Genomic DNA, 21,254 nt, shown 5'->3' on the forward strand with positions numbered 1-21,254 from the left:
GCCACTGCTGAAAATGGTATATACAGCTCAGCGTATCCTCCATGCTCCTACAGAAATACCGCAACTCTATTCTCAGACGGCGCATCGTCACCAAGACAGCTCGAGCATACCCTCAATGTTTCAGTGCGCATCTGAGCGAAGGATTATGGAAGGTACGCCCGATGGTTCGGCGTCATCAGCACCACTCTACGATCGACAGCACCACCCATACCAGTCTTTGGCAACCCCTCTCTACACGCTGTTGCCGCAGAATGCGGGCCGCGATGGCACGTATGTACCGGGAATGAGAAACAACACTTACTCGCAGCACCCGTACCCCAGCGCGTTGTCGAGGATGATGCCACAGAGCACCACAGCAGCACCGCCTCCCCAACCGATCGATCCAGCTCCCGCCACCGTCGGCAGTCAGGCCCCAGGTGTCCTACGCCCGATGCATGTCCGTGGAGTCATGCCGCAGCCGGCGATAAACTCTCTATACGGCCAGGGCCCGCTGATGCCTCGGGCTTCCACAATGCCCGACAGCAATCCGCCCACCCATGTGGTGGGCTCGCAGGACCGTAGAGGCATTCTGCCCAGCATTCCAGGCACGCCCGCTGCACTAACTGTTGGAATGACTCAGGCGAAGAACCAGACCTTCCAGAAGAATACTGATGGGAGGTTCCCTTGCCCTGAGTGCACCAAGACTTACGGGTTTGAGAAGCACTTGAAGCGCCATCTTCTCAATCGTAAGTCCTAGCCCTTTTTCTCTAAGGACTGTAATTTGACAATCTCTCGCAGACAGCGGTGAGCGGCCGTACACGTGCATTTTATGCTACTACAACTTCACCCGCAGCGACATCCTCAAACGCCACTTCGCCAAGTGTGCTGAGCGTCACGGCAACCCGACTGGGGCCAGCCACTTGTCCCACCCCCAAGCGCGCACCAAAAAGAATGCTGCTGCCCGACAGAACCCTGCGGGTGTAGAGGGCGATGTGAATCACATGCAGTGGATAGCTTCCCCGAGCTGCCAAAACAAAGACGCCGATTCATACCCCGGTTGGCCGGCTTTTGACTCGGATTCGATGAGCAGAGACTCGGGAGCCCGCTTCGTAGGGCCTTTGTGAAACGAACGAGCGGAACGGAACGGCGGCCGGTTGATAGATCGCCATCCCGGAACTGCAGCGTTGGTCAGCAGTCGGAGCGGCATGTACCGCAGCGGGCTACTGAATGCTGGAGAGTCATGTATCATAAAAATTTCTGGGGGAGCGGGCGCGGTGGGACGGCGGTGGGCGCGGGTCGATAGGTCTGTATTGCACTTGATAGATTGAGTAATTATTTCGATGACTTGACTTCCCGTTGCTCATCCGTTGTTGGGGCCGCTGTATAAGAGGGTCCGCGAGAGCGTGCATCCCTTGCAATCTTTTCCAATCTGACGGATTTACTGTGCCTACCTATTCTATTAATGTCTCGCCAATCTTGTAAAGTGGCTACTTCGTTGAACGGAGCTCCTACTGAACTGGGAACGCGATATTCAGTGCCAAGCTCTGGTATACCTAGTACTTACCTAGGTTTTAGGCGGTTCTGAATCCGGAGATCGAAAACTTCCGTCCCTGGTCGTGGTGTCTACCACACGAGTCTACCTAATTAAAACGTTAATGACCCTGGCCACAGTTCCTGGCAGTCAATAGATATGTACTATACTTCCAGTTGAAGGCGTGGACTTCTGGTTAACTGCCAGCCCCCCTTCAAGTTTTTGCCTGAGTCGGCACCTTTATCCAACTTCAATGATCCCGGGTAGGATACAATACTCTAATCATGATCCCAAATAATTCCCAATGGATTACGGTACCTACCGTTGACCCTATAAAAATGCCCCTAAATACTTGTCCAGCTTCTAGTTCTGCTATCTAAGGCTCAAATGTAGTTAGCTAGTCTCTCTTCTATTTCATTTACTCACCAATAGATGAGCTTACCTCTACCTTTCCCTAGCTACGCTATAATTATAATATTTATACATCATCTTCAAGGTTTCGATCAGAGAATTAACATTGGTGCTATTAATACTTTCCTTCTAGGTCGTTGTAGTACCGAACTCTACCTGCTTAAGGTCGACAACTATTACTTGCCTGTTATTCACTTGCCTGTTATTTACTATTAGAAAGTTGTCTAGTTTTATATTAGTATAGTGGACTCTATATAATGTTAGAGCACTGAGAGCCTCCTTAAGGCGCTGTTGCACCAGAGCCATTGACCATTACGACGCCGTGAGCACTTCAGCCAGCTCACCCATGCCGCAGCCGAAACTGGAGAGACGCGTTTGCGGGCATGGATCGCGAGTCGACATATCATTGTCTCAACCATGCAGCTCTATCGCAAAGCGATCCCCACGAACCAACATCCATAATTCAAGATTTCGTGGCTCGCCTTGACCGACGGTCTTCTTTCCCCGTCCCGGGACATCCTACAGCTCCCGACATGTTTACATGGGCCGCAGACATACATTGAATCAGGGGCATCAGGAGTGTTTAGCAGCCCCTGCGGTCATGCATCAGGAATCGACACGAAGTGCATTTATTTGGCATCCTCGCTTTACCCTCACAGCTAGCTGATCTAAGGTTTGGAACTAACGATCGCAGCATGGGAATATCGCCGACTTGGTCTGAAGAAGGGTATTGGCGGTTGTAGCCTCACAAGAAGTGGTGCGCCTGGTTGCGGCTTTGGCAACAGCATTGAATCTTTGCATTGAAATGGCGTAGAATGTGGAGTAGAATGGCGCAGATGAATGGGGAGGAGAATGGTGCAGAATGTCGAGAGGATGGCTACGCGGCGCCTAATTGGACCGAAATTCTTAGGTGGAACGCTCGGGCCCCACTCTTGCTAGACTAAAGGAGGGAAAATGAGGGAAAAGGAAGGAGGGCGCTAGTTATATGTTGTCAGTGATATCCAAAGTCATCTGGCGGTTCTGGTGTGGATTGATCTGCGCTTAGCATCTGTTTTTCCATAACTGTTTGCAAAAGGGGAGGTGCCTGCTTAGGGCAGGTCTGATTCGGACATCGAGCACCCCTAATTAATACTAACTCCGGGCCGTTGACGATCTTAGATTCGGGTGGGAATCCCGATTTGAGATTCCAGATCTCGGTTTCCAGCACCCAGATTCCCGGATTCCCGGTCCCACGTGGTAGCGGCTGAAGCCCAAAGAGACTGAAAAGAGGAGTGGGGTTAGAGCGGAGCGTGCGGACAAGGTCACCTATGGCTACCAGAAATGGAGGAGCAAGGGGAGCAGATCGCCACCCAGTCCTGTTTGCCTTCTCCGAGATGTCCCCTGTCACATTATCTTGTGGGCGCGGGGAAGAAGAGGGGATGACGTTACCATTATCTGTGATTGGATCCAATCCTTACCAGTGTCCCTGTTCTGGGGTTGACCACCACGCGTCGATTTCTGCAATGTCGCGGCGCGATGTTCCATGAACGAATCAGCAAGTGCCAGCCAGGGTGCTGCAGCCCTACCGCGCTCGGAGCAGCAATACGCGTTGCATTTCATCCGCATACCGTGCCCGCGCCGCTGGCCGGCCCGTTTCGCGGATAGAAACACGCACCGACTGCGGCGTTTGCAGCCCGGCCTGGGTCCTCGAAACGATTGGCCGTGGATAGGTCGTCGGGCCGCCCTCTGGGGTGCTTTCGGCCGCAGCGTATTTCTGCCGCAGGACGAGCCGGCCAGCGTCGGCGGAGCGCTTTGGTGCGCAGGACATGTCTTGACCACGGCGGGACTGGCGGGGTTAGGGTATGGTACTAGGTAGCCTACCCCACTTTAGGGCCTACCTCGCTATCCTCCAGAGGACTGCTCTGACCCCACCCCCGCTCTCCTCGAAAGGACGCTCTGACCCCACCCTACTGTCCCCAGCGCAGGCTTCCGCGGCCTTACCACTTGCTTTTTGGCGGCCAATCCTTACACTGTACACAGCCAATAACGGTTTAAGCCCGGCTGCGCTTCCTGCTTGAGCCAATAGCCGTCCGGCTGGCCTTCAATCTCACAACGTTCTGGTAGGAAATTTGCAGGTATGGAGGCGCATTGGAATGGAGCGCCTCCGCTGGAACAAAAAGATGTCATGATCCTTGTAGACATGGGTTTAAAGTACATCTCGTTCTCAGAGCATCCTTCATCTTGCATCCTGGATGCGGAAATGGAGAGGGAGATATGGGAGCCGTATGAGAATGTGGCGGAGACGGAGGCGCTCGACAAGTATGTGCGCATTCATGGCGTACTTCATATATGTGCTTCTGTGTTGTTCTCCAGGCGAGCGGAAGGAATATAAGCTCTTGCCTCCAGTCATCCAGTGGACCGGGGCAGAGGTATCTGGGCGTCAGATCGCGTGGGTGCTGATGGATCCCAGCCCCCGCCACGCTAAGTAAAAACAGGGGCAGTTTCGCACATGTAGGGACCTCGAGTGGGGCGAGTGGGAGGGCCTCGAGGGAGTTTAAAAATGCTGTGGAGGATGGTGGAAGTCCCCCTTTGCATTAGCGCCTTGGCAGTGTTGATACCTCTTGTCGCCCAACTGGGCCAGCTCTTCCCCCTGGAACCCAAACTGGCAAGTGGAGTGCGATGGCCCCCCCTCTTCTTCTTCCTTGCTCAATGCCTACTGCTCTATGCACATCAGCCGTACTCTCAGCGTCCCCTACGTGAAGAGCACGGCCGATGTGGACGTGCTATTCGCCCTGGACTGATGGGAACACCACATCAAAGCCCAGCGAGAAGATCAGCCAATGTTTGCCTTGAGGAACGAAAGGTTCTTCCTTCCGTCCCCTCGAGCCTTGCCAAAAAATAAAACTCGGGCCGCCAAACGATCCGTGCTCAACGCCCACACCACACCTCCGTGCCTTGAACCTCGCCGTCATATTTTGAGCCACTTGAAGCCACAACATAAGCCACCCTCCTGTCTTGCTGCTCAGGGCCTGTTCGTACTGTAACGTTTGGTAGGGGGCAAATCAGTCGCGACACAACTTGATTAGGCTCGGAGTCGAGTGTTACTCTTGTAGGCACTTCTAGAATAGGCCTAGCGGGTCTCACAGCTGTCCCCCGACCTCTGAAGTTATTACCGGCACGGAAGAACTCATCAACGTGTATCTATCCATATTGCATTGTTGACCTCTTCTCGTCCTGTACTGTCCGATCTCCTCCCTTGGGGTGTGCAACAGGTCCATTGGTCTACGTATAATTATGGACATGTTGACTAGCCTTTGCCTTGTATCTTAGTTCCCATCGGTCGGTGCCTATCTGCGTCTCCACAGCATTAAACGAAAAAGGACAACCTGTCTTCCTTGCCTGTGCCGTCCTCCCTACGCGGTTACATTCCCAAACAAGCCTCTTCTTTGCCACTTGTTCTCCCGTAATTTCCGGAACTCCCATTCAAGCAGCACGATGTGAGCCGGCTCTTCTCGATTGGCTGTGGTGATGTTGGGAGGCGTTCACCGGTTGAACTCGCTGGCTGCCACCCATGCGCTTGTTCATGGGCCTCAGGGTTGAGGAAGGGATGGGTTTGATCTGCTGTTGGCTTCTCAGCCGGGTCACTGCGCATGCACTATGCGCATGTGAATCAGGCTGTGCTAGTGCTGCTTGAACCATGTGTGTCGTAGTTTGCTTTTCCTTGTTGGAGAGGTAGTACGACTATAACAAGATTATTTCTTTCTGGCGCCATTCCCTCCACTCTTGCCAAGACAAGGGGGGGACTTTGGTTCAAAGGCCTGCAAGGATATGATATTATAGCTCCACCCTTGTAATACGAACGCTTAGACGGAAACGTCCGGATCGAGGGCGGCAAACTGGGCTGGCCAACAAAGATCAGTCGTCCGGAATTCTGGTGGCGCAGGTTGCCGCGCCACATGGCGTCCCGTCTTGATTTTCTGGGGCTTGGCTATTTTCAGGTCTGCAGAGCAAATGTGGCGCTCGCTCGCTGGTCGGCCAAACATGTCGCATCCTCCACAATATCGAGGTGTGGTCGCCATTAGTGGGGATGTGTGCGGGGAATGCGGACCGGTCCGGGCCATGCGGCCGAGTGGGCCCGAGGATGTTTCAACGTTGGCGGAGAGCCGGGAGTCGGAGCGGAACCGATCATGTGCCAGGGACATTCCCATTGCCACTCTTGCGGTCACCAATTTGTGACATGGCAGTAGTGCCCGTCGGCGCTTATGAACTTGAAGACGGTTTATGAGGCGCCATATATCTGGCTGTGACATTCGGCCACAGATATCATCGCGCCCTCCACCATCACATTAAGGCGTCCTAAGAAGTCAAGTCCATCACGGGCTTCAAGGAACTCAAAATAGCTAGCAGTCAACAATGTACATACACCCATGCCCGTCAAATACATGCAATTGGTAGATGGTTAACGGAATTGAACAGCTAGGCCTCTACACGCATATTTACTATCTTGTTAACCTTGAGTCCGTCCTGTCTTTGAGACTCCTGTTTGCATCGATGCGTCAAGCCATCTGCTGCCTCTTGCGCCTCCTTTCCTTTCTTTTGGCGTCTTCAGCGTGGGTGACTTTGGCTGACGCTCTCGCGACCTTCTGGATGAAGGAGGTACCCGTTCTTGTAAAACCTTCCGACGAGATCGTTGGCTTGCACTGTCGGTACCATGCGGATGTGCAACAGCAGTTCCAGAAAGGTCTTGGCGAGCCGCAATTCGAGCACTTCGACGAAGCTGGATGACAGCCCTGTGCCCGTTTTTGGAGGATCGCAACAGCGTCTGACCAGCAATATCCCTCGCATCGCGGTTGATGCCCACCTCGACCATCAGCTGTTGGGAGATTGCCTGACCTTGAGATGTCTCTATGGATTGTGAAGAACAATCCTTGGAAATCTCGCTCATCTCCACTGCGGCATGAGACACAGAGTTTTGACCGTCGTTTCGGAGCCGCTTCAAGGGTCGCGCACGGTCCGTGTCATCGCGTCGGCCGCGCTTCGGTGGCTTTCTTGCTTGTGTAGAAGCTCCAGTATCATCTGCGACCGCGCTGAGTTCACCTCTCTTCCGCTTTGTAGACCTCGAGTCATCCGTGACTTGATCGTCTTGATGGAGTCTGCTCCTCTTCGCGCCACGTCCGGCGCGCGAGCCGCCTTCGGCTACCTTCGGTTCGTTCAACTCGGCTTCGATCAGAGGCACCTGCTCGAGAATCCACTGCAGCAGGACATTCTCTGAACAAAATCGCGGCCTGCGTCACAGAATACCAAGTCGGAAAACCACTCTTCTTCCTACTCTTCCACCCGCAACTTACCACAACAACAGTCAGTTATCCTACCTTCCAGATACCTCAAAATGATGGCCTTTGCAAGGCGTTTAAGCTCTAGTTGAACTACACCCATTGGTATGATACTGGCTTGGATGCAGGCAATTGCGTGGGTGCCGTCGTGTGGGTGCCGTCGCGTGGGCCGTCGCGGTTACATGGGAGCCGTTGAGTCAACCTTCCATACCACTTTTTCCACCTAGTAACCTAGTACTGACTTCCTTGTGTAGGAATTGAAGAATGGCCATTTTAAGAGCTTCCTGCTAGTGGTAGGATCTCACGCCTGGCCCCACGATTGCCCGGGATGCGCGCTGGCAAGCGAACCTCCCACCGGACCGTACGGACCTACTTTTCCACGCTTCCTGGGCAGTATTGCTCCCAAGCGTACAGGCCCACCACTGGAAGAATACTTTAAGAGCTTCCTGCCAGTGGTAGGCTTTTTCGTGGGTGACCATATGCCCGGGATGCAGCCGTTGCGAACTGCCACCCGACCGTACAGGCCGACCTCCCACGCCAAATTTTCCACCAGTATAGCTCTCACACGTACGAGCTTACCACTGTCAGGAAGCCATTGAAATGTCCATTCTTTTAGTGGTAGGCATGTACGCGTGGGAGCAATACTGCCCGGGATACGCGCTGTCAAGGCAGCAATTCCATACCCTCCAACCTGGATCTCAATGACCTACGAAGATATGGCCAAGCGGGCCAGTCTCTAAGGTAGGCCTGCCATTCTTTATCCTCCACGTCAAATCTGATTATGGTATTTCAAGTGGTGGTTGATTCCGACCGGGGCAATCTATGTCGACGTGTGTCGATGACATGAGTGAAACCACCCCCTGGGAGCTACATTTCAGGAAAGACCACGCGATACCCCAACAGATCCCTTGTCACATCTCAATGTCCATCATCAACTCGCATCAGCCCCAGGTCCGGCTAATTTATGAACCAGATCCCCGTTCAATTAACATCGCCGCAACCCCACCTCTAGGGTGAGGATTGCATCCGTGGCAAATTGTAATTAAGGAGGCAGTTCAACCAGTGAAGTGCCGCCCCATCCCGATGCAGCAACCTCAAGGCCGCCCCCCACAATTGTCATTGTGCGTGGACAGCTTGCCGCCAGCTACCCCAGAGAGAGCCCTACATAGCCAATCAAAAAGAGCTATTCTCCCATTCCCATAGCCAAAGGGAATGCAGTCTCATCGAGTAGTACACATCCATGCCCACCATTGTCGGTTCAAACGACAACGTACGCCGGGGTGTTTGGAGAGGGGCTGTTGTTCGAGACGGTCGCCAGTGCTTCGGAGTATTTAATCTCGGCTTACTCAGGCAGATCCACTAACCCACCCCCTGCCTATGCAAACCCACTCACCCACCCACGGCAGTCCCGCCAGAGAAGACACCCCACATAGATACCCGGCTGCCAAGCCGGGTACGGGGGCCCGCGTCAGGGAGAGTTCAGATTTGGCTCATCGACACTTTCCTCGCGGTTGCTGAAGTGCCCGCCTTAGATCGGCAAATTAACTTAAATGCAAGCACCCACAGTCCCCCGTTGCTGTTGGACTTGGAATTTTAAGCGTCTATGGTCAATGTGATGAACCGCCAGGACTAAGGTAAGTACTTACAAATCAGCTTAGCAGCGTTTTGGGGCGGATGAAGCGCCATTCTGCTTGTGCTCAGGGAGCGCGTTCCTCGGGCGACGGTGGCAGACGCGGAAAACAAAGAGCGGAGAGCTATTCCCATAGGCAGTAAATGTTAGGGATAGAGTCAACTTCCGGTCAAGATACCGGATGGTGGACTGATCGCTGAGGGTAATTCCTTGTGCAGCTGCTCTCGGTGACCCACCGTGCACATACTAAATCCCCCCGTAAGAGATCCCATGCAGAGTGCGTATATGACCTCATCGCGGCGGTAGCTCTCTACGATCTTCTGGTACAGCTCTCCATTCGATTTTTGTGGCTCATAGGACAACGCGGAAATGAGTTCGAGCAGTGGATCGAGCACTGAATCGTCAGCCTTCAGCCAACTTTGGGAGAGGGAACTCGTAGCTTACGATCCGCAGAGAACAGATGAACGATCAGTGAAGTCTCCTTGTTCCCCTTGGCCGCCGCAACAAGATAGTCGCCGTAGAGGCACGACAATGTAACTCCGGTAAGAAGAGGCAAGTCCCTCTGTCCCCTCCGCCGAGTTCCACGGAGCTGATCGGCGGAGAGCCCCAATCGCGCTAGAATCTGTCTGAACTTCCCTTCTTCCACGGTACAGGGTATGCGAACCTCGGTGGCGCCCGCTTTAGACAAATTTCTAAACACTCTCCCAAGTCTTTCCCGCACTTTGAAGCTGATCTGCCTCCGGTCCGGGAACTCCAAGAAGTCGAGAGGAACTCGCACAGCGCCTAGTGACATTTTGGTCGTTCCGAGTATGCTGGGCGTAGAAAAACTCGCTTTCATCGGAAAGGGCAGTTTCAAGAAACATTAGAGGTTCTTTCGCTATATACCCAAGTTAGCTGTTGGCTGCGCCTTGGTGGGCTGCCGGAACGGGAACACGAATCGGGACGGGAACGAGAAAAGGGACCTCGGGGACTAACTAACCCTATCCCTAAGCAGCGGTGAAAACGATAACAGGGGAGTATCACCAAGGGGGGGCCGACACGAGCCATGCTTTTCGAGGGTTTATTGATCAACAACAGCTAGCATACCACTTGAGGCATTTTTTTTTCAACTATACATCTGTATCGCTTTGCTTTATCACGTCCAATGAATGTATTATCTAACTAACGTACTGTGAACTCCACACGACTCTGCCATAATTACCTCCCAAACCGAGCTAACGCTGTATTCTACTTTCTCCGGTGAACCGAATATCTCACTGGCAATTGAAGATACACAGGAGACATGGCAGTGTGTTGGCAATGTTGATAGCTAAATATGAATGAGCATGCATAGTTCTATGACCGCCCTGTCGTCCAGCTATAAGACCCAAACCCCAAAGCCCTCCCGTTTAGCCATGGCAGCGGCCACGGCGTCGCCGCGGCCGCCTGAGCGCTTCTTGCGTCTGATAGTCTGATAATACCGCGGCAGTGTTGTGGGCGGCATTGGCTGGCCGCCACGGAGCGAGAATGGCGGGGTCGATGTGCCCTAGGAAATCAAGATCCAAGGCCGCACTTGAGCCCATATGATCCTTCGTGACATGGCACGGTTGCTGCTCGTCGACAGTCGATGCGCAGGTGATCACGTCCAGGCATAGGTCGCTATCGGCATCGTCTATCACAATGGGGGAGAGCTCCTTGTACGCCACGTTGTGCCTGGCGGCCCTCTTGCGCTTGGCGGGTGGAGGAGGGCACTCCTTGTCGCCGTCGCTCTCTGTACGCCTGGCAGCTAGAGCGAGACACTTTCCGTCGCCGTCGCCCTTCGTACGCTTGGCGGCTGGCGCTGTGTACTCGCCGTCCATCTCGCCGTCCCTCTTGCGCTTTCGCCGTGCAATATCTGCCGCCGATTGTCCTAACAGGTGCTTTCCCACGCTACGTCGGAGTAGGTCCTCAAGGTCATACGCGTCTTGCATCTCTCCTGCCGGCATTGCCGAAGCCAGGGGCGCGGCGCTCTCTGATTGCTCTCCGAGCTTGTCGCTGTGCCGAATGGCGAGATGTCTCCGGTGGCCACGCCCTGGGGTGCAGAGATGTCCGCAGAGCGGGCACGGTGCCACGTGAGGAAGAGCCCAATTGTGAACGGCCCGAGCGTGCATCAGCCATTCCCAGATGCTCATCGGCTCGACGTCAACTTGGCCCTCACGAGTGCAGGCGCCACAGTCGACGCGAAGGTTCTTACGATACCGAGGAATTTCGGTCCGATTCATGTGGGCGAGGAGAGTGTTCATAGACGCCATGGGTTCCTCGCATAAAAGGCAGGCCAACGGCGAGTTTGACGGGAAGCCCCGGTAGCTGGCACCTCGATTGAATCTTGGTGTATGGATTAGGCCATGGGTATGCTCGAGGTGATTGCACCACTCCGCTGGACCGTGGACGATAACCTCTGCTGCCCCGGCGCGCCTGCACGGGGGACAAGCGAAAGGGTTGTCAAATGTACCGTCGTCAAGATGGGTGTCTTGGAAATGCCGTGTAAGGCCAGAGCGTGTTGGATACCCCTTGAAGCAGGCGAAACAACAGGAAATTTGTTGCGATTCAGAGGGTGCCGCTGCCTCTGAAGCCCGCTGACGAGCTGTAGCTACGGTAGACGACAGGTATAGTAGTTGCGCATCGACATACTGCTCAGATGCACTTGTGTCGTTTGGCGGCAATTCGCCCTCGTCCCGCGGTCTCCACCGCGATAGACAGGCGGCCACCGGAGCCGCTGTACCCGGCCCCCCCATGCCGGGCGTTGGGGTCGGCTCAAGACCTTGGAGACGCAATCGGTCCGCCTCCTTGAAGTAGGCCTGTCGATCCTGTTCGAGCTGTAGCCTTTTGCAAGTCTCGAGGATGCTGCGGATTTGGCCGCGAAGCCTGCTCTTCTCAAGCTTGTCGGTTGTATGCTGGATCTCGTCGCGGATCTTGGCGATATCCTTTCGTTCCCGGAACTTCGCAATCTGCGCTTCCGACACCTTGATGGGGGCGCCCTCGTCCCGTGTAAGGGTCATACTGCGGAGGTCGTTGAAGAGCGTCTCATCCCGGCGCACCGCTTTCGGCCCAAACGCTATTGCGGCGAGATTGGCTCTGACGACAGCTGTCTGGTAGTCATTTTCGAAAACAGGTCCTGAGTGGCCCATGACGTAGTTCCGTAGGGCACTTGACAAACTGTCTGCACAAAAAAAAAAAAAAATGTCAATTGATATCCAGCGGCGGAAAGTGTCTGAAAGCAACGTACCATCCATCCGGGCTCCAGCGCCAACGCGAAGAGAATAAGGGCGGATATCTCCCCGGCTGCCTATGACATAGAGGCACCGGTGCCAAATCGCCCAGAACTCGGCGTATTTCAGTGGGAAAAGAGGCTTGTTGAGGAATTTCTCCTTCCAAGGGATGTCGATGCGGCCGGTTTCACCAAGACGTGGACGCTGTAGAAGATCGCCGAGGGATTTGTAGCTGACATCCAAATCTAAGGCGTCCATCTGTATCGCCCGGGCGATCACGAGGCTTGCCGAATCGAGGAGGGGAAACGGCACGAGAGTGGTAGAGTGGGCGACGCTGTTGACAGGCGATGGGGGATCCACCTCGTCAGTCCTTGGCCTCCCATCTGCTAATGGATGCAGCGCGGGCGGACAGAGGCACTTGGTCCAACTTCCGCGCCTGAAAAAGCACATAGTCCGAATCTAGGTACGCCCATGCATGCACCGCTGGATCGCGCTGGGCGATCCGCGCGAGGAGAGCGCGGGCATACTGCTCAACTGTGATGGTGCCCTGCTGCAGGCGGGACAAGACCACCGATGCTGTTAGACGGGTGATGTCTAACATGGCTCTGTTTCTGAATATCTGAGCAATGTCTGCAAAGCAACACTGAAAGTAGCGCAGTTGGAAAAGCCCCGAGGTTGCCTGGGAATAAGCAGATAAGCCCGAGCGGGGTGTTGACGCAGGGATGCTGGAGGCATATCTGGAGTAGGGTGCGATATGGCGGAAAAGGGGCATATCGCCTAATACGGTACTATTGATAAGACTGAATGCACGATGAACACAGCAGAGTCTCCTCTACAGAGTGGAGATGGTGGAAAGGCAATGGCTGACTGAGGTCTGTGCTCAGGATTCAGAGGGAGGCCTACAGTACGGTTTCCATCTTCCTTGAGTAGGTAGGGTAGAGCAGTCCATAGATAGTCCATACGGCATCGCAGCGCTCCGGTCAGTAGGACTTCTTTCAGTTCTTGGTGCTCGGGCGGGACCAAGGGAGTTGGCTGCGCAAGACAGCTGCCGATTCATTTGAAGCTGCGGTTTCGGTATGCGTCGCTGGACTGACTACGGTAGTGCAATCTCCCTAGGCTCACACCTATATCCTTCAGATTTCCAGGCAGCCACTGCCTTTTGCCTCTTTTCCAGACATGTAGAGCCACGGACAGTACAGCAGAGCTCTTTTTCTTTGTTACCCTCGATTCCCACGTCAGACTCCGCACCAGATGCTGCCACAACTCTGTGATATCTGCATGGCCATATCCACTCGCCGGGCTTTTTTTAGATCGGAAAATCGGCGAGTTGGCAGGCCTCCTGAGTAAAGATTCATCCTCGGGGTAAACTCTCTTCCAGGTCTTGCTATCCGTCGGTCTCCGAAACAGATATGACTCACTTCGGGGCTGAAGAGCCGAATCAGGGGCTAAGGCACATAGCACGCCGGGCACTGAGGCACCAGCTGGGGAGAAATCTACACTATGATTGGATGATAAGAGCGTAGGGGCGCAGGGGCGCAGGGGCGCGGAAGCTCAATTAATAAGCCTGCTGCTGTTTTATGCCCCCCTTATCCCCTAATCTACCCAATAGATGTAAGTCACCTTGTGCCTGAAGGGCGTGATTGGGTCGTAATAATAGCTCTTCGGATACCGAAACCTGATCGGACGAATCCTACAGCCAGGGTCGGAAGCCGACGGCGCAGAGGCGCAGAAGCACAAGCGGTTTGCTGCTGCCTGCCCCCTAGCCCCTGTAATAACTCAGTTACGGCCGATCGCCTCTTTAAATATGCTCGAAAGGGCATGTAAAGGCGCAGGTTGCTGCCTCAAGACAGGTCCGTTACCATCAGGCAGGTGCTATTCTTCCTCGGACCCTGTTGTTGTACAAAGCACAGAAAAAGGGGCTATATAACATCTCTGTCAGTTTTCTGTCTTCCCTTCCTGAACCAACAGGCCCAATACCAAGCTAACCACTTCGTCTCTAACTTCATCTTATTTAGTAGTCAGCAACTATGTCATCTACTAGCCAACCAGACTTCGAATACTGGCCAGATGAGTTTGGCTACGCCTACCACGTCGATGAATATGGATAGAGCCAGTACGTCGTCGACGACATGGACAACCCCGTTCCGTACGACGACGCCGTTGCGTCCGCCTCCGGCCCGTCCCCCTCGGCGCCTGAATCAGACGGCGGGAATGAATTAGACGGCGGGATTGCCTCAGACGGCTCTCAGCGCTCCAAGCACTCCACCCACTCCGGCTCCTCCAAAAAGTCAAAGGCCCCGGACCGCTCTGGCTCCTCTGCAGATTCGGAGGCGGATTCGGGGCCGGACAGCGGCATCAGCGACAACACCCCTGCGCATACTGGGTGGGCGTGCTGCCGCTGCTTTGCGGTCAATGCCACCGATCATCTGGGGATTTGTTGAGCAGAACCCGCAGGGGCTAAACGAAGAGAACGTCAATGTTGTTCTTTGCTATCTGTGCAGACATCCCTGCTGTGCCTCGTGCAGAGAGGTACGCAACCCCTGAGTAGCGTTAACCCCCAGCCTAAGTAAGGCACCACCTACCTTGATCACAGTCTGAGAAGGCTGGAGAACGCAGGAAGGAGAGGGCTCGGGCTGGATATAAAAACGGTATTGCCGATTAGTAGTGAGATATCGGAAAGTCGAGGAGTTATAATCGAGCAGGAGTGAAGAACTGGGGAAGTTTTCTGTTTTCTTTTGTTTCTAGATCCGGCTTGGCCGACCAAACAGATTGTCATTAGCAATGTCGTATTTTCGTTACTTCAGCTCAATTCAGCAGCGTAGCTCGCTTTTCACTACGTATAGCCTTTCCGGGGCTTCAACACGTAGCCGGACTTCATGTTGTGTTCAAGACATCACGTCATATTCCACTGGCCTTATTCTTTCTTCTTAGCTAGATGCCTACCGTGATGAACTGCTGTGTATGAGCGGCTTAATACCATGATGGTCAGCCAGTATGCCCCCGCTCGCTGAAATACACGTGTTGCTCTGCCACGACCTCGCGCAAGAGCGGCTCCTCTGGTCGCTAGGTGGTTTAATCCCTGCCATCAACAGTGTACATTCAATGCTGAAGTCAGCGCAAAGACGCCAACCATCAAACGCGTCGTCACATCGTCCCTCGCGTTCGAGTCGGTATTGGATGCCAACGGAGAAACGCCTCCTTACTACTTTACCGACGTACTAGGCATGCAAGCCGAGGTTGGCATGAAGGCTCGGGATCATGTTTGATCTCTTTGTCTTATGCTGTTCATCTGCCCGGTCATCTACAGTTCCTCTAAGCTAAGTATCTTCTTCCTAGAACATAGTAGATCAGGTAATATCAGCTATCCGATGACAGTATCTCATCCGTCTGAAAGGGGCCCACTCATATTTTACTGACGGTTTCTATGTGACAGCATCTTGTAGCGAGAAAACAAAAACTTGCAAAACAAGAGTTCACGTTATGGGTGAAGGAGCTTAAGCCAACGACGGGCGAGGCCACTAGGTGACTGCCGGGGACCGAAAGGTGGGAATGCCTCCTTGAAAATCGACCATCAACGACCGGCCCCGGGAGTCTGGGTCCCTTGCGATGGTGATGACTTGCATGTCCGCCGCAGAGAGAATGTCTTGGAACTTTGTTCCAGGCATGACCTCGTGCCCGATCACCACGTGCTTGATGTGCACAAGGACCCCGATGATGACGGTAATCAAAGTGAAAGCGCAGGAAAGGGCGTAGGGAATCCAAAGCCCCGTTTGATTGTACCCGTATCGGTTGACTTTCTCCCACACAGTTACAAGTCTGGTGGTTGCATTTCTACGAACAGCTTCAGTCGACCAAATTCCATCAGAACAGCGAGAATCGTCGGAATACATACGTGTAGATGTTGTTGTGCATGAGACTGACGGTGGTGTTGAAGCTGAGCTCCTCGATCAGTTCGCCAAGGGTCCTGTTCTTAGCCAGGTCGATGTCTTGCCGCCGCTGCGCTGACAGATTTGCGTAGGGAACCTGGCATGCCTCCCTGTCCTCATTGTAGTCAAAGAAGACAGCCAAGTCCGAGGATCCCAGCAAAGCATTGTGCTGGATGGGAGAATGAATCTCACCAAAATATCTCGGCTCCGAGTCGTTTGCCGTTGTTTCTTGAAACCAGCCAAATGATCCCACAACTTGATCAGAAATAACCCAGAAGAAGGCCGAGAAGGCGTGTTGTGCCATGTTCGAGACTTGGCCGGGCTCGTCGGCGGGATACTCAACTCTATGCAGTAGTTCCCGAGATCCCGTAATGTTCTGGAATCCATTCTCCCAGGCCAGACTCAGGTCGTATGTCGCGTTCCAAAGGTCACACACCTGAAAGTACTTATCATGGTCGCAACTTCCGCCTGTCGAATTCCCGTAGCGCTCAAATGCCATCCAGACCTCGTTTGAGGCGACTGAAGGACTTTGATAGCGTACGTCCCAGAGCGCCGTGACATTGCCTTGTGAGTCGAAACTCGGCACGAAGGAGAAATAAGCATTCTGAACTTCCACCAGGGTCCCCACCGACGTCTCGTTCATTTTTCGAGCGAGGAGCTCGCTGATAATTGCCTCCACAGACGAATTCGCTTGCGTGCATTGGACAGCCGGGCCGAAGAAGCTGAGGGTATAAGCCGAGTGGTTGCTCGGCGGCCTGAGGGGCAGGATTTCTCCTTGCGAAGCGGTTGCCGTCGACAGGAGTGTTAGAATGGTCCTGGGCCCGTTAAAGACTCTGCTGAGGACATTTTTGAAGTTGAAGCGGTCCCCTTTCTCTGACGGTGAGAAGGCATAGTAGTGACCTTCGCTGCCATTCGCGATATTTAAATAAGGGACCTGCTTGCTGACCACATCCTCCTTGAGGCTGCTGTACACGAAGAGAGTACCAGGGGTGAAGAATGGGGGGAGAATGAGAGTCCTGTTGGTAATACTGGAATTAGCTCTGTTATTGTTATTGTGCACTGAGATCTAGAGGACGAACGAGGCCCTTACCAGGCAAACAGCGCCATAATATAGCCAAGCTTGAAATTCCTGAACATATCGAGGTTTAAGAACGAAAGTACCGAAGTCTCAACCCCAAAGATGTCATTGAGAGTGGCCATTCTCAGGGGTACCTTCTTGATGGACCGCCAGATCCATTGCTTGTAAGTTTGCCATACGCTGGCGCTCAGGGTAATCTGGGATAGAAAGGCCAATGCCGTGCCTACTCTGATCTGTCGTTAGGAACCCGATACTGCCCGGAGAACGCATTTGCTCACATCAGGTTGTTCTCTTGGTCAGCAGGATTTCCAACAATGGTGCCATCAAGTGAAGCGTAGAAACCGCAGTGAGCCATGCTAAAGGCCAGGCCAACGATAAAGAAGGCCACGGTGAGGAACGGCGATTCCCATTTGTGGTACTCGCGCGGCTTCCAGAGTCTGCGGGCATCGCCACGTGTAGTGTCAGTGGGAGTGATACTTGGGGTGCTCGGAAGCCGAACCACGCGCGGAGACGGCTGGCCGGAATGTTGTCCGGGCTTTTCTTGAAGCCGCGCTGGGTCTTGTGCGGCCGCCCGCATCTGCAAGAATTGGACCGGCGGCATGGGTCGCCACAGGCAGCCACGGTCCGAATTTAGCTCAGGCCCGGGGCGGCGGTTGCGCTGGCAGCGAATCTATAAGCTAAGGTACCTAGTTAATACATCTGCGCGAGGTTTGCCGCAACAGGCAATTTGACGCTCAATGCAACTGTTCCATATGGGCAGGAGTAGTTGCTATTCAGCCTGAGGGTCATTGAGGATATGTCACGGTGAGATTGCACGCAACAACAAATGCGCTTGGCCCTAAATCAGGAGAAGGAAACGAAGGGCGTTGTCAAACTATGTTTGCGGAGGAAGGGGCTATTTATGGGACAGTACTACGGTAGCGACCTCGGGAAACTTTAAAAGCTGAACACCTTCTTCAGCTGCAGTGGGCACCATTTGATCGCAGGGCATGACCCGCCGAACAGCGGCGGTGTTTGCCCAGTTTATGCAGATGGCAAACAACTTGAACCACCTTCATCAAGTTTCTTGTCCAGTCTCACCAATGGCACTGTATTGACCCGTATACCTACCCGGGCACTAGCCTTCTCGGCTGTGTGCTTGCGCAGCGCTGGGTGGCTGAAAGAAAACAACCAAAAGACCTTCAAGTTGACTTCCTTCCAGGTTGTCAACTCCCGGTGACTAGACTCGTCCTAGTGCCTGGTATCACAACCGCGCCAATCTCCCAGTGTAACCCACACCTCGCTAATATCAACTCCGCCACTACCGCAGCAACGCCCTTGCAGACGCTGCGGGTTGACCCTGACATATGCAATACCACCAATACACCGACGACTGGACTCAATAGCGGCGAAATACAAGATTTGCACTCACCTGGCAATGGCCCGCTCGACAAAGGTACTTGATGTTAGCAGAAGTACGCCTGAGCTGGAGTTTGTCGCAAGCCCCAGCACAACAAGTGGAAGCATGAGCGATTTCTTGCTACAATTGCAGGCAGTGGCGGTGTTGATGTCCGTTGAGTTCCAACTTCCAGGTTGTGTTTCTCTCTCAGAACCTCACCTCCCCTCTGACCTTCTCATCACCCAGCGGCGCACCGATGGAATGACAATGTTCCTAACCCGAAAACTGAGTTCGCTCGTCGAGGCGCACGACAGACTTCAAAAGAAGGTAACTTACATGTGACTCAAAACTCATCCGATCTTGAACTGTCAGCGCTTGTCACCGCCGAAATTCGGGTACATGCCCCTGAGTCAGGGGCGGCAGCTCTCCTAACCCTAAAATGTCAGTTCACCTGGAGCCTCCCAGCAACGATATCACCACCAACATACCCCATTATTCTCTTGTCAGCAGTTACTTTTAACGTCAAGGTGCATCGCCCAATCTAGTATTGGAGCATTCTATGCAACGTCCAAAAAAAAAAAAAAAATTTGCAGATGAGGCAAACAGCATCGTTGGGAACATCGTGCGGTCTCGAGGGAGTCGTTAAAGGGCACATGCAAATTCCGCATGAGCCACAAACGGGCAGCAGGGTGCAGGCATGAACACCGGAAGCGCTATCTCGGAGACACCACTGCCAGAGCATTTGGTGTTAGGTTGGGTATCATGGCTGTGGCCTGTCCCAAGGCCCTAGATTGTACACTGCATCGAACGTCTAGCAACGATCCCATCGCACGACTCAATACCCGTGACCTCGTCGACTCCGTTGCCGGTCATTGTGAGGTCCATGCCTGCTATTTCGATAGTATCCTGGCCACCCATACTCCCCGTGATTCTGACCGTGGGCGCGCTGCGGGTGGCTATTTCGGTTGGACTGGCGGGGCTCCGGTTCCTTAAGTGGTTCCTCAACCTCAACCTCCTCATACTCGTCATTGAAGTAGCCCGCTACAAGATCCACTTCCCTCCGCGCCGCGTCGGCATCAAACACGAACCGCTGTGTCCCTTCGCTGGCAGCCCGCTTCCGCTTCACCGAGCTGCTTCCCGGCAGCGAACTGTTGTTGCCGGGGATGTTGCCGAACCAGGTGTGACCGATCGGGCATCTAATGCCTCCGGGACGCATCGATCGCACCATCTGTAGTAGCGCTGACGCTCTTCCTTCGCCACTTGATTGTTAATATTAATTTTGACATCCATCAGCTTGTTGAGATCGAACCGAGAACCTATTTTGGTGGATTTGGGAAACTGTGTGTAGAGATCCAACAGGTCCAGTATTGTTTCGATTATGCAGGCCCTTTCTGTATGGAATGCTGCAGAAGTCTTGAATTGGCTGGCTCTTCCAGAGTCGGTGTCCATGAGGAGCGCTGTTAACTCGAGAATGGCCAGAACCAGTGTGAAAGTGGTTTGTTTGATGGGCGCAAATGTCTTGTACACATCAATCGACATATCGTAGGCAACGTGCAGAAAACGTTGGCCTTCGTCTTGCTCGTTGCTACCCCCCCTTGGAAACATCCTCCTCACCATTTTTATCAGAAGCTTCTGAGGATACTGGACATGAAAGTCAAAGCCAATTGTTTCGAGAATGTGTCGCTCCAGCCCGACAGTGAACCGAGACGGTGCCTCGAATATCTTGCAGGAGGTCAGCATGCCAACAGCTCAAACCTGACTCCATGATTCCCGGTCTGTGAGACCTACTTTGTCATCTGGTGTTTTATGATCATGCGGTTGCCGGAAGTTGTGTGCCGCACAAAGAATCTCCTTGGATTTCTTGATGGTGTCCTCGGCCTTGCACGCCACGAAGAGAGCCGACAGGGCGACATCCTCGTAGTTGTATTCATTACTGGGGAATCGCGTTCGGAACTTGTGGTAATATATCGCCGCTGTGTCAAACGTCTTGACTGGTCTGGCGGCAAGGTGTCGTTTGTTAGCGAATGCTGGGGTATGGTGGCGGGGTCGCGAGGGCAAGGCGCAACGCAACCTACAATTGCAGACTTTCCCGCACACTGTCGATCAACTGAATGCCCTTCAGGCGATAACCATCCTCCCGCGCTTCATCGTAGCCCGTGTTCTTCAGCATTTGTCGGACGCTCTGCTCCGAGGTATACTGGGTACGTATCGCAGAGAGTCCCGATGGGGGTCCTCCTGGGTTGCTGTCGTCAAGCGCTGAACCATTACTCGCCATCGCCGGCACCTTGGCCGACTGCGGGGCCATTGTAGTAGCGAAGAGAGAGCGTTGGAGTCCAGGGTTGGTGATATTTGCAATGACCTCAGAAACAAAGGGCCAGGGACGGAGGAACAAGAGCACGAAGGCGCGCTGTACAGTACCAGCACGCTGCCAAGTCCAGGCGCATTGATGAACTGGTTCAGCGATTGCCCTCGGTCGGTTCTCGGTAACTTATCGGGCACTGATAAGATAAGATCAGTCTCCACTCTCTCTCCAAGACTACACTGTGTGGATTGTAGAACACTTCGAAGTTCAGCTCCCCGTTGGCTCGTGCATAAAGTACTGTACTTAGGTATGCAGGCCCACTCTCCTTCATACGGTGGTATACAGCAAAGAGGTTGTCAGCAGCAGCAGCATTTTCGATGGAGTTTGAGACGGTTCTGTTCGTCATTCGCCACTAACGAGATCCTCGATGTCGTTGCCGTCTTTATTGCAAGGTTGGAAAATTTCTGCAAGTAAAGGCTG

At 53.6% G+C, this 21,254-nt stretch overlaps 7 protein-coding genes across 7 annotated transcripts; 3 read left to right on the forward strand and 4 right to left on the reverse strand.

The window, feature by feature from the left end:
- Positions 1-145: 145 nt before the first annotated feature.
- On the forward strand, positions 146-1,103 carry N656DRAFT_800427 (uncharacterized protein; the record flags this gene model as incomplete). Its single annotated transcript, XM_064818011.1, has 2 exons — positions 146-725; positions 778-1,103. 2 exons carry the CDS (start codon positions 146-148, stop codon positions 1,101-1,103), a joined length of 906 nt encoding a protein of 301 aa, XP_064667752.1.
- A 5,197-nt stretch (positions 1,104-6,300) lies between these two features.
- Positions 6,301-6,771, forward strand: N656DRAFT_304173 (uncharacterized protein). The gene is made up of 2 exons (XM_064809179.1): positions 6,301-6,315; positions 6,377-6,771. The coding sequence occupies exon 2, from the start codon at positions 6,452-6,454 to the stop codon at positions 6,683-6,685; it is 234 nt and encodes a 77-aa protein (XP_064667753.1). The 5' UTR covers positions 6,301-6,315; positions 6,377-6,451; the 3' UTR covers positions 6,686-6,771.
- A 2,250-nt stretch (positions 6,772-9,021) lies between these two features.
- Positions 9,022-9,656, reverse strand: N656DRAFT_714400 (uncharacterized protein; the record flags this gene model as incomplete). Its single annotated transcript, XM_064811967.1, has 2 exons — positions 9,022-9,257; positions 9,308-9,656. The coding sequence occupies 2 exons, from the start codon at positions 9,654-9,656 to the stop codon at positions 9,022-9,024; spliced, it is 585 nt and encodes a 194-aa protein (XP_064667754.1).
- Positions 9,657-10,027: 371 nt separating this feature from the next.
- N656DRAFT_303872 (uncharacterized protein) lies at positions 10,028-12,266 on the reverse strand. Its single transcript, XM_064809178.1, has 2 exons — positions 12,108-12,266; positions 10,028-12,037 (listed from the first exon to the last, which is right to left on the reverse strand). The coding sequence occupies exon 2, from the start codon at positions 12,007-12,009 to the stop codon at positions 10,252-10,254; it is 1,758 nt and encodes a 585-aa protein (XP_064667755.1). The 5' UTR covers positions 12,010-12,037; positions 12,108-12,266; the 3' UTR covers positions 10,028-10,251.
- Positions 12,267-14,001: 1,735 nt separating this feature from the next.
- On the forward strand, positions 14,002-15,026 carry N656DRAFT_782247 (uncharacterized protein). Its single transcript, XM_064815726.1, has 2 exons — positions 14,002-14,024; positions 14,106-15,026. Exon 2 carries the CDS (start codon positions 14,220-14,222, stop codon positions 14,529-14,531), a length of 312 nt encoding a protein of 103 aa, XP_064667756.1. The 5' UTR covers positions 14,002-14,024; positions 14,106-14,219; the 3' UTR covers positions 14,532-15,026.
- Positions 15,027-15,339: 313 nt separating this feature from the next.
- Positions 15,340-18,001, reverse strand: N656DRAFT_782248 (uncharacterized protein). Its single transcript, XM_064815727.1, has 4 exons — positions 17,373-18,001; positions 17,107-17,322; positions 15,983-17,032; positions 15,340-15,921 (listed from the first exon to the last, which is right to left on the reverse strand). Exons 1-4 carry the CDS (start codon positions 17,693-17,695, stop codon positions 15,609-15,611), a joined length of 1,902 nt encoding a protein of 633 aa, XP_064667757.1. The 5' UTR covers positions 17,696-18,001; the 3' UTR covers positions 15,340-15,608.
- Positions 18,002-19,307: 1,306 nt separating this feature from the next.
- Positions 19,308-20,777, reverse strand: N656DRAFT_791394 (cyclin-like protein; the record flags this gene model as incomplete). Its single annotated transcript, XM_064816967.1, has 4 exons — positions 19,308-19,592; positions 19,622-20,194; positions 20,261-20,468; positions 20,548-20,777. 4 exons carry the CDS (start codon positions 20,775-20,777, stop codon positions 19,308-19,310), a joined length of 1,296 nt encoding a protein of 431 aa, XP_064667758.1.
- Positions 20,778-21,254: the final 477 nt, after the last annotated feature.

This window comes from Canariomyces notabilis, assembly GCF_033297395.1.
Source record: "Canariomyces notabilis strain CBS 508.74 unplaced genomic scaffold N656scaffold_21, whole genome shotgun sequence".
Lineage (NCBI taxonomy): Eukaryota > Fungi > Ascomycota > Sordariomycetes > Sordariales > Chaetomiaceae > Canariomyces > Canariomyces notabilis.

Excerpts from the sequence above, each read along its gene's own strand:
- N656DRAFT_304173 (XM_064809179.1), top strand. The coding sequence starts at position 6,452 with ATGCGTCAAGCCATCTGCTGCCTCTTGCGCCTCCTTTCCTTTCTTTTG.
- N656DRAFT_303872 (XM_064809178.1), bottom strand. The coding sequence starts at position 12,009 with ATGGGCCACTCAGGACCTGTTTTCGAAAATGACTACCAGACAGCTGTC.
- N656DRAFT_782247 (XM_064815726.1), top strand. The coding sequence starts at position 14,220 with ATGGACAACCCCGTTCCGTACGACGACGCCGTTGCGTCCGCCTCCGGC.
- N656DRAFT_782248 (XM_064815727.1), bottom strand. The coding sequence starts at position 17,695 with ATGCCGCCGGTCCAATTCTTGCAGATGCGGGCGGCCGCACAAGACCCA. Across the intron at positions 17,033-17,106 it reads ATTATGGCGCTGTTTGCCTG|GACTCTCATTCTCCCCCCAT; the intron begins GTAAGGGCCTCG and ends TATTACCAACAG. Across the intron at positions 15,922-15,982 it reads ATGCACAACAACATCTACAC|AAATGCAACCACCAGACTTG; the intron begins GTATGTATTCCG and ends AGCTGTTCGTAG.